General features: G+C 37.3%; 1 protein-coding gene across 1 annotated transcript; it reads left to right on the plus strand.

Moving 5' to 3' along the window:
* Positions 1-6,956: 6,956 nt before the first annotated feature.
* Positions 6,957-12,248, plus strand: LOC131657685 (FBD-associated F-box protein At4g13985-like). Its single transcript, XM_058927054.1, has 7 exons — positions 6,957-7,008; positions 10,262-10,270; positions 10,368-10,435; positions 10,750-11,508; positions 11,615-11,752; positions 11,833-11,953; positions 12,145-12,248. Exons 1-7 carry the CDS (start codon positions 6,957-6,959, stop codon positions 12,246-12,248), a joined length of 1,251 nt encoding a protein of 416 aa, XP_058783037.1.
* The last annotated feature ends 3,801 nt before the right edge of the window (positions 12,249-16,049 follow it).

The following is a 16,049-nucleotide window of genomic DNA, read 5'->3' on the forward strand; positions in this document are numbered from 1 at the left end:
AAATGAAACATCTATTAAGATACATCACAGAACAGAAAACAAAACTATTACATAAACCCCTACCATCTCCAGCTATCAAGTTGAGCTCTGCAATGGTGTTGATGGAGTTGATACAATCCACCACTGTTAGGGCGTCGGATTGCACCAGGACCTTGTCCAACCGGAGCTCTTTGGCAATTTGCAAACACCACCTGATAGCTAAAAGTTCAGCCATAGCAGGTTCAACTGTCATAGATTCCCGCCTGCACGCGCCATAAAGAACTCTAGAATCCCAGGACTTAAAGATGCAGCCAAAAGCCACCATCCCATCCTCAAAACACCCTGCATCCACTTGAATTATAGCCATCTCTTTATCCTGATTGTCAGCTCTCCAGGCAATAGGAGCCAGCTTCGCCTTCTTGGGTGTTGGATTCGCAACATTAAATTCGCTCACGCTGTCCCAAGCCTCCATAGCCACACACACACAGGGGTTTTGGCAACCTGTTTGAACAACAACTGATTCCTAGCATTCCAAACCTTCCAGAGCATAGAGCATAACATTTGGGTTCGCAGCAAATCTGTATTATCAAGACAAAAATCCAGCCATTCAAGAATGTCTAACGAAGACGGAATTCTAACACCTAAAGGGGAGGAGAAATGTACAGCTCTAGTGAATTCACATTGCAAGAACAAGTGGTTGGAGGACTCATATTCAAGACCACGGAAAGAACATAAACAATCTAAGCTAATGCCTTTTCGTTGGAGATTGGTTTTGGTGGGCAGAATGTTCTTACCTAATCTCCAAATGAAATTCTTTACGCGTGGAGGTAGTTGAGAATGCCAGACTTTCTTCCAAACTTGACTGAAGTTCGTGCCCGACGTACTTGGGAATTTGCTAAGAGTTTCATTCTGAAGCGCGTGATAAGCTGATTTCACAGAGTATTGCCCGTTTTTCTCCCTTATCCATTGTAATTCATCTTCAGGATTGCGCCAAGACAGCGGGATGCTAAGAATTTTGTGAGCAGCCGTCGGGTTGAAACACTCCAAAATCAGATTTCTGTCCCAGCTTGCTGTATTGTGATCAATGAGCACACTCACCGTGGCATCAGTATCCACCTTACAGCCAGGAGAAGGCTGCAGTTTTCCATATAAGCCCGGGATCCAGTTGTCCTTCCATACTCTCACCTTTGAGCCAGTTCCAATTCTCCATATGGTCCCTTTAAGCACACAATCTTTGGCACTTAAAATGCTTCTCCATGCGTAGCTCGGATTATAACCAATAGCTGCTTCTTCAATGGAACAGTTTGGATAGTAGCGACATTTAAAGACTCTAGCAAACAATGAATTGTCTCCTTTCTGCAGTCTCCATAATTGTTTCCCCAACAGGCTGGTATTAAAGTTTCCGATTCCCTTGAAGCCTGTAGCAACCTGCCTAAAAATTAAAGATTAGTCGCCACCTATTCTGAAGGGCGAATAGGAAACCCTGCGCAGTTTAGAGATCAGGGTAAGATACTATATTCAGGTCGAGGGAAGGTGTTAGGCACCCTCAACCCTTTCCTAAAGGCTAATATTTCAAAGATAAAGGTTTATGGCTAAGGAATTGAATAGGGGAAAAATTGAGATTTTAGGGAGGGGGACTCGCCTTGTTGCCAAGTGCCTACGTATCTCCTTAGGGAGAATCAGAGTCAACGTAGTTCGGGGACAGGATTGTACGCCTTAGAATTTGATTTGAATGGTTTGAAGTTGATTTGAAATTGTTTTTGAAATGCGAAGTCCGAAGGTATTTTGAATTACCTTATCGTAGTTTGAACATCGCAGAATTGAAGAGATGAAAATCCGTGGTTTGTGATTTGATGTATTTTAAGTGTTTTGGGCGTACAACCCTGATTTAATATGGCACTATTAACCGCAACGATCAATAGATTCGATCGCCATAGTTAACAGATTAGTAAAGGATTGCTGGCAATTCTAATCGATTGGTTCGATTATCACTTTTAGCAAATTGATGTATTTTAATTATTAATTTATTAATTTATCGTTACCCCTCATAACTGATAGATTCGATTACAAATAATAACGAATTGATAAGGAGAAATATGCTAATCATCATAACCAATAAGATGGTTAAAACCATTTAGCAAAATAATTGTATTTTAATTTATAGGATTTGATTAATTAAATTAATCGATTATTAACCATTGCGACCAATAGATTTAGTCGGAACGAATAATAAATTGAATCCTAATATTTGGCCAAGGGCCAATGGGATCGGTCAAACCCTAATGTCTTGGTCCCAATCTTCTAGGGTCTTTTCTTGATTTATAATCTTTTATTGATTTATAATATTAATTAGAAGATTAAATTGAATTAAATCGAATAGTCGAATTAATCGAATGATCGGGAAGAATACTCAACCTTAGTTACCAACCTTAATTTAATTACATTATTAATTTGATTTAACAATTAAATCATATATAAATAAACATATATTGACTTAATTATACTATTAATTAATTAAATGAATAAAACAATTAAGAAGAACCTGGCTTTTATTAAGTGTGGGCAAGCTGAGAGTTCATAGTGTGCTCCTTCAGTTTTGATGTGTTGGATCTTGCTTGCTGAAGATCCAATGGCTGACCATGATAGTGTACGGTGCGCACTCATGCTTGAGAAGCATTCGATTCGCCTGCCTGTTCTTGCTAGAAAATTGAAGAAAAATAAGTGAGGTTGCTGAGAATCGATCTCGCAACCTCTTGGATACAGGTCTCGCTATAAAGCCAACTGCTCTGCGTTCATGTGTTGTTAAAACTAAGACACCAGACCGTAATATATGAAAAAACGAGCCACAATTCAAAAAAACAAAACAGACGCGCTGTTGCGTCTTCTTCTCCGCTGCGGCTGTACGCGAACCGCCATGGCCGTCCCTGCAATTTCGAACCCAAGCAAACATAATGAATAGATAAATTACAAGGACATGGCCCGACTTAAAATCGCCTTCCGAGTCCATTGGTATCGTCGGTTTTGTCCAATTTCATCTGCAAATCTAAATCCTAAAACACAGCTCAAGAAACCTGACAATGGTGTGTCTCTATACCTGTATCGAGAGCAATAAAGAGCAATTCTGGACGCGGCAATTGAGGGTGATGATGTCTCTAGCTTCGGAATGGTCTCAGGAATATATTAGAATTCTTCAAACCCTTTGAATTGTCGTGAAATCTGGAAATCGAAGTGGAGTTTTTTTCTTAAAATTTTGCGTTTTTGTTCGGCTCTGCACCGTATCCTTTTTATGAAAGTAGGATTGGTAGTCCAAGCTGTTTTTTTTTCGGTCCCCCCGTTTGTTAGGAAAATATTTTCTTTTATATTGGTCAATTTAGGGTATTTCTATACCTAATGGGCCTATTGCCCAACTAAGTTAATGAATAATCATAATAATAATAATACTACTAATAAAATTAATAAAACCTAAAAATAAAAACCTAATAAAAATAATAATAATATTAATAAAAGCTAATTAAAAAAAATCCTAATATTAACAACAATTAACAATGTTAAATACAAATAGTTAGTCATGTTAAAATAAATAATAATCAAAATGTTAGTAAAAACCCTGAAATACTCCCAAAAATGATAAAACCCTTGTGTTAATTGTGCCCAAGCGCTTGGGTCCCAAAATACCTGTTATCCACACCTCTATTCCAATTTATAGGAGAATGCTGCTTTGAATAGTCCCTTGAACCTTGAATTATTGAGGATGAAATGCGGAGGGCAAATTTTGGGGTATGACAACTACCCCTGTTCAATCTTCTTAAACCTGAAGAATCAGATAGGCACGTCTGCCTATCGTGATCTAAAGGTAGAAGATGATTGGACACTGAAATGCCCTGAAATTTGCATGCATTGGGAATAAATTCCGTGAGGGATGGGCTTACAGATGCCACCCAAGGTAAATACCCCTCTCTTTCGAATGCGAAGCAGATGCTTTCGAAAGGAATCACTGTGTTTCGATTGTAGCACGGCCTAAAAAGGCAACCTGGATTTTATGCAATGTTATGATGCATGCGATGTATGATGCAATGAGCTTCTCAAAATAAATGAGAGCAATTTATGTATATGCGTTATGTATGAAATGAGATATGTTAGTTGAATGATGCATGATTGTTAGTTGAAGCATGTTAGTAACTTTGAAAAAGAAAAAAAACCTGTGTGTGTTATTGATGATGTTTTGGAGAATATCACTGCCGAGGGACTAACGTGATAAACCCAATTAAGGCACCCCTTTGAAAAACGATATTGTAAAACCTTTTGTGAACCCCTTTGTAGTCTTTGAAGAATATCACTGCCGAGGGACTAACATGATAAACCCAATTGAAGAAACCCTTTGTAGAACCTTGTGCTCAAGTGTGAGAGAAGAGAACCGTCCTGCTAAAGCCTGAGTCTTACATAGCGAGGATTTGTAAGAGGGATCACTTGTTATGGTTCTAACAAGCTCACCTGCACCGATAGGATCATTTGCGAGGGTTATCGCAAACTCACCTGCACCATTAGGATCCTTTGCGAGGGTTATCGCGAATTCGCCTGCACCATTAGGGTCATTTACGAGGGTTATCGCAACTTCGCCTGCACCATTAGGATTATTTGCTAGGGTTATAGCAAAATTTACCTGCACCATTAGGGTTATTTGCGAGGGTTATCGCAAATTTTACCTGCACCTTTAGGATCCTTCGCGAGGGTTATCGCGAATTCACCTGCACCAATAGGGTTTACCTGCCATGGTTCTGACAAGCGTACCTGCATAAGAGTAATCATTTGCTATAGTTCTAGCAAACTTACCTGCATGAAAAAAAGATTCACCTGTTTGGAGACTCACGACTCGAGGGTCGGAGAAAATAACATGTCAAATATTCATGACTCGAGGGTCGTAAAGGAAACGATATGTTTAGAAACCCACGACTCGAGGGTCGGAAAACACTCCTATCACAACACGAGGGTTGGAAACTGGGCTTTTGTAGTATGTAACTGCGCTAGATGATATGTATATGCTAATGCGTATGTATGTATGCTAATGTTGATGCAAACCCGAGATTTTATCTCTTTAAACCCATTGAACTTGTTTACTCCATGCTTGCACCTGTCCCATGACTATGCTTATGTTGGCTTTGTAATGTTTATGTATGCTTATGCATATGCGTATGTTTGGTCGACGTAATGAGTGGAGCGAAGTAATGTCTTCTGTAAGGTTACCTGAGAAGGTCTTTTGAATGGATGTGAATGTTTGTCTTAAAGAAGACTATCTGAAATGATTTTTCGAAATGGTAGCAATTTGTCTTAGAGAAGACCACCTGTAAAGGCTCTTAGAGTAGATAGAAATTTGTCTTAAAGAAGATCACTTGAAAAAGTTCTTAGCAAGGAATGAAGAATGTATTTAAAGACGACTACCTGAAAAGGTTGAAATATGTCTTAAAGAAGACTACCCGAAGAGGTTCTTGAGAGGTTCTTGGGTGACAATAATTTTCGATTGCAATTCAGCCGAGTGAAAACCTTGAAGGACACGGATCTGGTCAAGGGAGTAACGGTAACCGGAGGATTGATTCGACATTGTTAGGCGACTTGATCCTGCTTAAGATCAAGGGGAGGGAAGATAAAGAATTAACATCAAAACTGAGTTTGTTTGTTTATTGCTTTAACTTCTCTTGTAAAAACACTTGCAAAGAAATAGAAACTATCTCAATTCTCGATTGGAATTGGGGGAAGACATAGACGTAGTTGTAGTGAGGACGATCAGTGAACTGCCTAAACATATCTTTGTGTGTTCTCTCTCCTTATTTCTTTATTACTTACTACAAATATTAGTATACAATTGCTAATTCGCTAATAATCCCAAGTGTTTAAATTCTGATACAAAATAGTTTTTGTATAGAAAATTACAATTGTTAATTGCAATCGGATTTCACAATCAACAATACTTAGACAATATTGGCGTGCAATAAATTGCATACCAACTGTTTGTGAAATTGATTGTGCATAATTATATTTGCACAACAAGTGATTGACCAATTGACTAAGTCAATTTTGTCAATTATATTAATTGAAAGTAGGTGCTTGAGTGTTTAAATTGTTCAAACGATATATATTTCAAAATAAATTGATTCAAGGTAGTTCTCATCTTAAACATATCACACATTTATTAAATATTTAGTCGCATGTACGATTCTACCAATAGCGGTTCATAATAGACATAAGTCGATCCCGGAGTGCTTCCGCAAGGCATATTTGAAAAACGATTTTTAAAAACTAACAATTTTTTTAGTGGGATCTTATCCCTCTAGATCGTAGCGTAGCGTCTAACAAGTGGCATCAAGAGCTCTGGTTTATTCCTTTCTTCGAAAAATTTTGTTTTAACCTTTAGACCCCTTGGACTTCTTCACACGGACCTTTTCAGTCCATTAAGGACAAAAAGCCTAGGTGGACATTTTCTATGGACCTTTTCCGCTTTTACTCAATTTGCTAGGTTATTTAAAAATAAAGTGAATTTAAAAATTGTTGCTATTCGAAGCGATCACAGTGAGTTTGAAAATCATCTTTTTGAAAGTTATTGTGACAAACACGATATTGAGCATAACTTTTCAGTTCCTAGAACTTCACAACAAAACGGTGTTGTGGAGCACAAAAATTGTGTTTTAGAGGAGTTGGCAAGAACAATGCTCAATTAGAGTGGTCCACTTAAACATTTTTGGAAAAGATAACCTTGACAAATTTGACGCTAAAGCAAATGAGGGTATCTTCTTTGGATACTCCAAATCAAGTAAAGCATATAGAATTTATATAAAATATTACTTACCATTGAGATGTCTGTACATGTTACCTTTGGTGAATCTTACCCAAAAAATATCGGGAAAGGTATTTCTCTTTATTATGCAGGTTTATCTTTTGAAGATATACTCCAAGAACCCGAAGAGGGAGTTGGCGAACCCAATACGATGGATATTGAGGAAGAGGAAGATAATGCTCCTGACAAAGATAAAGAACAAAGTCTATAGAATGTGGATGATCTTCCTTTAGCTTGAAGAACATCAAAGGATCATCCAATCAATAATATTCTCAGTGATATCACAAATGGCGTTACAACACGCTCCAAGAAAAGTAGCTTTTATCATCATTTTGCTTTTGTTTCGCAAGTTGAATCGAAAAGCGATAAGGAAGCATTACTTTATGAGTATTGACTAATGGTCATGCAAGAAGAATTAAATCAATTTAAGAGAAAGGATGTTTAGAACCTTGTCCCTCATCCAAGATAACAAAAATTAATTGGTACTAGGTGGGTATTTCGTAACAAACTTGACAAAAATGGAGTAATAACTAGAAACAAGGCACGGTTATTAGCTCAAGGTTACAACAAAGAGAAGGCATGAAATTCAATTTGATCCAATTCCAATGTTGTATGCTCAATTATTTCCTCGCTTGTTGGAACTTTAGTTGAGTGAGTTTTGTATGTTTACTCTTCTTGCAAAGCTTCCACTGGATTATGATACCAACGCTCGTTGTGGATTCCATAAAGGGGCATCCAGTCATTCCATTAAGAATTGCAAAGCGTTGAAGTACAAATTTTGGGACTTGCTTGATTCGAGGACTCCAAATGGCTCGGATATAAAGTCATTCCCATCCTAACTGCAGCTGAAGGGATGATTACCCCTTCTCGTGGTTTACCTCAGGGAATCCATCCAAATCTTGTTCTCTCAAGGTCTTCTATCCAACAACCATTACTTGTTCCAAGTCACAAAAGCCAAGAGCTCAATTAGAGCCGGTATCACTCCTATGCTCAGTTTGGTCAACAGGAACCAAATAGGACACTAAGGAAATTTGACTAGATTCCTATGCCTTACAGCCAACTACTGCCTCATCTGATCAAGAGCTCTTTGGTTCAATTAAGGGAACCTGACCCTCATACATCGCTTCCCCCTCAAGGACACGACTTCTACGCTAGATGCGAATACCACTGAGGGACGCTTGGCCATTCCATTAAGAGCTGTAGTGCATTCAAAGACAAATTTCAAGACTTGATCAATTTAAAAGCTATCATGTTCACGCCATATAGGAATGGGAATCCCTTTCCCGAGTGAGCATTAAACTGTAGAAAGCATTCAAAAGCAATAAGTCCAGACAGGGTCAAGTATCCTCAACAATGGAAACCATTTAGTCTTTACTGCATTTTCATTTGTAATCTTTCATTATTTGTTTAAACATTGTTTGCATGTAACAAATTTGTTAATTTTGAATGAAAATCATAATAAAATAATATGTTTGTCTTGAAGCAATCTATTCGTTCTACCTCAATAAATGTTTTTCTAGCATTACAATACCAACTATACTAATCTCTTGCTTAGGCAAAGATCGGAGGAAGAATGATGACAACAAAAAACGCAAAAAATCTCTAGTTGTATACTTTTGAATAAAACCATGCTAATGATGTACATGCATTATTTCAAATCCCCAAACACCGGAGTTATAAAGGAGTGAAATCTTTGTTAACCCATTTGAGCCTTGAAGTAGGAGTTTCTTTTCTATACGAAAAAACCCTCACAATTAACCACAGTGTTGCACTCTAAAATTTTCCCTCTCATTTTAACGTTAGAGAGGTTTGAATCATAATCATATTACATATCTCAATAGGTCATGATAAATGCATGCATACATCACTGGACCTCCTATTAGCAAAAAATTAAGAGCTTGTGGCATACATCACTAAAAAATGATAGCCTTATACTCAGTTAAGTCAAGGGATTTATCTTCACTTCCACATGAAGTTCTCTCTATCGAGTCACAAAGTCTCATAGGTTTTATTCTCCAATAAGCCTCAAGAAAGAAGTTTCATTGGAGCCTCAATTGAAGATTTGTATAAGGCAAAAGTGTGAGGTGAGGCTTCAATATCTCATTACACTCTCCTCATGATCCTTAAGAAGACAAGGTTTCATAATTAATGCATCTAAGATCATTGATTCAAGCTACAAACTATGCCTAACTCATCTGGCTCCCAAATTAGGGTTTTGGTCAAAGTCAAATTTGAGTTGACTTTTTAACCAAAACATGATTTCAAAGTAAACATAGACCATGAGGTGTCATCATGTCCATCATGAGCTATCCCAAAGTCTCAAGGGTTGCAAATTAACTGTAGTCAAGATTTGATTCAACTGATCAAATATTCATCTGGTAATCAAAGTCAAGAGTTGACTTTTTAGGAAATCAGGTCAAACATGGGCTTGTCATGAATATTTTCATTATTATATGAGATTTGACCCAGATTTGTCACAAGAAATCAAGAAAGTTAAGAATTCCAAGAAAATTATGATTTTGAAGAAATATTAAGTCCCTAAAAAAATCATGTTCATGTGCATCACTTTGCAAGAGTGTATCTTTCTCGTTTTTTTTGTTCAAATGGTGCAAACAAGGCATATAATTAAAGATCCTGCTTTCTAGTACAACTTTGTAGAAGGAATTTTTCTAATTGGAGATTTGGATCAATAGTTATGAAGATGGGAAGTTCATGGTTCAATGTTGTCAAAAACCCAAACACTTTGACAATTATCATAAAAATATTCTTTAATAATACTAGTATATAGTTGTTTCTTATCCCCATTAAATTGAGTAATAGCATGTTCTTTATTCACTCAATTTTACAATTTAATTTTTGAACATTTAACTATTCATATTTTTCTTTTCTAATCTTTTGTCCTCTTTTAACCATACTTTCATTCTTTTATTCTATTTTAAATCAAGAATATTTTTAGTAAAACAAAATAAGTAATTCTTTTTCATTCTCTCCACGGTTAACATTCCTCTCATACACTCACACTCCTTCTTCATGCTCTCACCTCTCTCTCCCCAAACATAACAACATAACCCCTCTCTCCCTCTCTCGTAACAAACAGAGGCCCTTCAACTCATTCCTCATTCTCATTTTCATACTCACTTTTCTCTCCTCTAACCCATAACAACATCATCACATCACAATCCCTTTCAACCTCTCACTCTTTCTTTTCACACATATCATCACCTCTAAACAAAACGTTAACTTCGTCATCGTCACCTCTAAGCATAGGCACGTGGATTTTCTCAACATTTTCATCAAAGCTCAGGGGAGTTCTTGGTAGAGTTTTCGGCTCTGTTTGATCATACTACGGTAATCTATTCAACTTGTATCTCTTTTCATACGCTCAAATTAGTAGCATATAGCGTAGGTGCGTGAACTGTATGTTTGTTAAGTGATTCTTGCATGCTTTCTTTTTAGGTGTTAGAGGTCTCTAATGATGTTTTCGTGGGAAGATTCGGAATCGGAATAGGATTTTCCATAGGGTAGAAGTTTGCCTTTTTTTTTTTTGATACTGATTGTTCAGTCTCCGGCGCCACCGTGAAATTGGTTGGCTCGCCGGAGAAGAAGGTGCTGCGCGTGACCGATGCACGAGTACCTAGTTTTCTATCTCTTTTTATTTTTAGACTTTTTTTAATTAATTGGAAATGGATGCGGCACTTGGGCCCTGCGTAGCTAGTACATTCTCCATTCTGGCCCAATAGCATTTCTACTTTTCATTTGGACTGAATTCGCTTCGCACCCCTTGTGTTCAATTTTATTCTTTGTCATTATGGCTTTTCTCAACATAGAAAATTTTCACAAAAAATACCTATGCTATTTTAGTGTGATTAGATCATTTTCATGTTTAGATGATTTTTATTATGCTTGATTGTGGTGTTAATGTATTTTTTCTGAATGTTATGCAGAATTTTCTCAACTTACAAATGGATAGGATCAGTGATTTACCTGATGATCTCATATGCCACATCCTCACTTTTCTCTTTACCAAGGATGTCTTTCGTACTAGTGTCCTTTCGAAGAGGTGGATTGATGTATGGCGGTCGGTTCCTGCCCTCAGAGTCGTGGAAGGAGAAATAGGAGATAGAGAAACCGATTTCCGTATAACCGAGCTTGTCTCCTCGGTTTTGCTCTCTCTTCATCCTATTAAGTGTTGCAAACTTTACCTCTGGTATAGTGATCTTCAAGTCGGCCGTCTTGCTTTTCCTAGGTTCGTAAAATGGATCAACTTTGTATTACAACGCAAAGTCGAGTTCATTGATTTAGCATTTGCCATAGCAGATGCTACTCGTGCCAAATTGCCCAGAAGCATTCTAAGCTGCAAGACCCTTGTTGATCTCGAGTTGCATTTCTTTATTATCAAGGATATTTTTTCCATTAGTCTCCCCTCCCTCAAAACCCTTTGTTTGGACTATATGTCGTTTTGGAATGTTCAAGGTTTCTTATTGCTTCTGGCGGGATGTCCCAATCTTGAGAATATACAGGTAAATGAGGTAACGTTTCTCTCACAAGAGGTTCTTACCTATGAAGAGAACCTTGCCTATCAAGAGATGTGTAAAAGCTTAACCTTAAGCAAGTTGAGCAAAGCAACTTTGATGAACACTTTTTGTCACTTTCCCTTGAACGCCTTTCGTAATGTGAAGAGTTTGATCATAGATTTAAATAAGGTTTGAAATCTACCATGAACATACTTGATTTATACCTTTCCTTTCGTTTTCAGAATTTCTACCTTAATTCTAACTATATACCTTTCTATGCTTTTTATTTGCTTAGGTGTATCGGGTTAATGGTGAGATTCCCACCTTCCATAATTTGACCAAATTGAAACTTTCCTCTATAAACTATAATTGGAAGTTGTTGGTTCAAATGCTCAAAAAGTGTCGTTACCTTCAACATTTTCACCTTTCTCAGGTTTGTTAAAGTTTGGGATCATATGTGATTTATCATTTCTTAGCATGGCTTTTTGATTTATTTTATCTATATTCATATAGGGCACCTCCAATGAGATAATAGAAGATGTCGAGGGGAATTGGGAGGATCCTGTATTTGTTCCGAAATGTGTTTCTTCGCATCTTAAAACATGCGAGTTCAAGTTCTTTTCAGGCAAAGAAGGTGAGTTTCTGATGGCAAAATATATTTTGAAGGAGGCAAAAGTTTTGCAAAGTATGACGTTGTGGTTGAGACCTAATGTCAACGAAAGAAGATTTTACTCATTCTCAAAGGCGTCTCCAGGATGCAAAGTCATTGTTAAACGACGACGTAAGTATAATTTCATCTATTAACTTTTACTCTTCAACTATTAGGTTTGAATTATGAACCTTGTGGTCCTGATCTTTTGTCTAGGTGCACGAGTTTAGGCAAATTCTTCACATCCAACCGACAACGGCGATTCCTCCCAATGAGATGACATGTTTGAGCTCCTGTCTATCAATCAATGATTAATGATCTTATATCAAAATCTGTTGTTGGCAATATAAAGAAAGAAAAAGGTGATTAGCAACAAAACAATTTCTTATACAAGTCAAAGTCAAAATAGAATGACACTTTCCTTCGATGTAAGGTTGCAAGAGCCATGTATAGGCTTTACTATGAGATACTAGCAGTGCATGTCACTCATTAAATAATCATCTTTCAGAGTTAGTAACTCAGTTTTATAATGGAATGATGTGAACATATTCTTATAAGTATATTTCTTATTTCAAGTTCAACATGAACTTTATCAGGAAGCATGGTGTGGTGTGTCTCACAACATGGAGATTGAAAAGATATAAGAATGTGAAGAGTATATTACTGACTTATAGATGTGCTTGATATTATAAGCCAAGCATTCTTATTGTTAACTTTCCAACTTTATTTTTTATCATCTATTTTCTATCATTTACTTAGTTTATTACATCCACATTACCTAAATAAATAATATCTATTCCACATTAGAAAATATTTTATGGTTCAATATTATAATACAGCCGATGTGGTTTAAATTTGCCATATAAATGGAATCGCAATGTGTAGGACAAAACAAGGAAGTGTATAGTTTTTAGTCATTTCATGGACAATGTCACACTGATTATAAAATTAGAAATGGTAAAAAAAATTCTAATAAATCTTGTTTAAGAAAAAGGAAATTTAATTATAATAGATTTTATCCTCAAATTATAATAGTTTTTTTTTTTTTTTTTGGTAATATGGAGGACCTAAGCCCAAAAGACAAACTACAAAAGAACAGATCTAGGATAAATAGTAACTCTTCTATCCATTTCTACCGGATTCTTCAACCAAGGAGGAACATCACTATAAAAGATAGAGGTTCCCTTAAGCTTCTTCCCCTCGCGAGCAAGAACGTGAGCACACCGATTGGTCTCCCTAAAAGCATGGTGTAAATCCACCATTTCAAACTTTGTCATCAAGATTCTGATCCTGCAAATCAAACTCCCCACACTCATATGCTTCGTATCTCCATTAAGAATACACTCCACAGCTTTACTGGAATTCGTCTCGACTTCTACTCGTCTATAGCCAAGCTCCTCAACCACACTAAGCCCCGTGAAAATACTCCAAATCTCTGCCATGAAAGGGCTGCAAACACCAATACTCTTAGAGAAACCTCCAAGCCAATCTCCCTTGTCACTTCTCACAATACCTCCACACCCTGCCATACCATTCTGATCATGTGCACCATCCACATTAAGTTTCACAAAGGGGAGTTTAGGAAGACTCCACTTCACAAGTTTCGTCACTTTACTCCTATCCATAATCTTATATTTAACATGCATAGCCTTCTTGTATTGGAGAACTTTTTCTTCAATTATATCCTTCACATTGCTGGGTCTCACATAGTTGCTATCACGAGTCTCCTTATTCCTCCACATCCATAAAGAATGGAAGCTTATAGCCCAAACGGAGCACCATTCCGAGTTTGCACTAAGCTTATTCTGAATGTTTAAATCCAGCCAATCTTGCCAACCTGTATGAAAGAAAACATACATGACCTCGTGCGGCACAATACTCTCCCACAAGCTTCTGGCAAATTTGCAATCTCTAAGGGCATGCATAGAGGTCTCACTAACAACACCACACAAAGGGCATCCATCTCCACCGAATCCAGATAAACTAACTCGATGATGAGTAAGCAACCGATCATGATCGAGGAGCTTAGTCGAGGTTTTAACAATAAACTTCCAGAGATTTGAGTCAGAATTCTTAGCATGCAGAACTTCATTATTACTATCCACTCGATACTTACTTCTCATAATGTTGCACCACATGTCCTCCTCATTATTAAGGATCTTGCATCCAAGTTTCATAATACAGGCCTGATTCATAATATTAAGATCTCTTAAGCCAAGTCCACCCTCACACTTAGATCTAGTAATCTTATTCCACCCAACAACATGAAATTTTTTTCAACTCCGTGTCACCCCAAATGAAGTCTCTCTGCAACTTGTGAATATCATGGATCACACTTTTTGGGATAGGATTTGTCATCATAGGGTAAATTGGAACGACTTCGATGACACTTTTGGCTAGAGTGATCCTTCACGCGAGGATAAATGTCTAGCTTTCCAACTGGAAATCTTGTTCGCTACTTGCTCAATAACATATTGGAAGTCCTGTTTCCTCATAGCTTTGCCTTTAAGAGGGATGCCCAAATACTTGCCAAAATAATGCGTCTCTCGAAAACCAGACAAATGCACCAAACGGTTCCTCTCATTCCTAGAAACATTGTCAGAGAACAAAATGCTGGACTTGTCATTACTTATCTCCTAGCCAGACATTCTACAGAAGTTCTCAAGGGTCTCCTTAACACAACGCAATTGAACTTCATTTGCTTCTCCAAAAATCAGCAAGTCATCCGTAAACATAAGATGGGAAATGCCAACACCACCTCTACCAACCTTGAAAGATTTCCACTTCTTGTTATTAATAGCTTCCTCGATTAAATGAATTAACTTATTCATGCAAAGAACAAAGATATATGGGGACATAGGATCACCCTGTCTGATTCCTCTTTGCGGTCTAAAGAATTCATTCTTACTCCCTTTCCAGTTGATATTCGTCTCCACACTTGTGCTACCATGGATAATGACATTAACCATCTCCTTAGGAAGCCCAATCTCCTCCAGAATACGCCAAATGAATTCCCAGTTCAGCTTGTCGTAAGCTTCCGTAAGATCTATCTTAATAGCAAAAAAAAAAAACCTTTTTTGCCTTTTTTCTTCTGCATAGAGTGCATTATTTCCTTAGCAATGATGATGTTTTCGTGTATAGATCTCCCTGGAACAAAGCCAGTTTGAAGAGGAGAAACAAGAAGTGGCATGAAAGGATTTAACCTCCCCACGACCACTTTGCTGATGACTTTGTATAAGGTGTTGCATAAAGAAATGGGGCGGAATTGCACCACACTGGTAGGTTGATCCACTTTAGGAATAAGAAATATATGCGTCTTATTGATATCAATCAATAAACTAGGATTCTTCCACACTTCTTGAACAAACTGAATCAGACCAGCTCCCACAATATGCCAAGATCTTTGATAAAATCCCGGGGGAAACGCATCCGGACCTGGGGCAGTCCACAGTTTCATGGAAAAGAGGGCATTTTTGACTTCTGTTCCACTAATATTCTTCCTAAGAATCTCCAGACTCTCAGCATCGAGCCTAGGATAACTCACTTGCGACACACTCTAGTTACACCAACTATGATGGCCTTTAAAAAGTTCTTGATAGAATTCAGTGACAACCCGTTTCAAAGCTTCTTGATCACTTATCCAGACTCCATTAGCATCCTTGAGCATCACAATTTTGTTTCTTTTTCTTCTGGCTAAGGTTTTCATGTGGTAATATTTAGTATTTCTATCGCCATCAGATAACCACATCGTTCTAGACCGTTGGAACCACATCATCTCTTCTGTATTAAGAATATCATTAAGCTCCTCTTGAAGACGCTTTTCCAAATTTCTCATACCACCCATATTGTCTCTCAGTTGAAGATTATACTGGACTCCTTCTAATCTTCTAATAGTCCACTGCTTCAATCTCTTTATTTGATCAAAAGTCTCAAATTTCCAAGATTGAATTCCTGTTATAACATTCTTAAGGTTTAGAGTGATTTTCTGATCCTCTCTCCAAACCTCTTGAAGGATACTTTGGTAAGTCTCATGCATGAGCCATGCATTCTCAAACCGGAAAGGTTGCTTACGATAACTCTG

The sequence above is a fragment of the Vicia villosa genome, linkage group LG3 (genome assembly GCF_029867415.1).
Source record: "Vicia villosa cultivar HV-30 ecotype Madison, WI linkage group LG3, Vvil1.0, whole genome shotgun sequence".
NCBI classification, from domain to species: domain Eukaryota; kingdom Viridiplantae; phylum Streptophyta; class Magnoliopsida; order Fabales; family Fabaceae; genus Vicia; species Vicia villosa.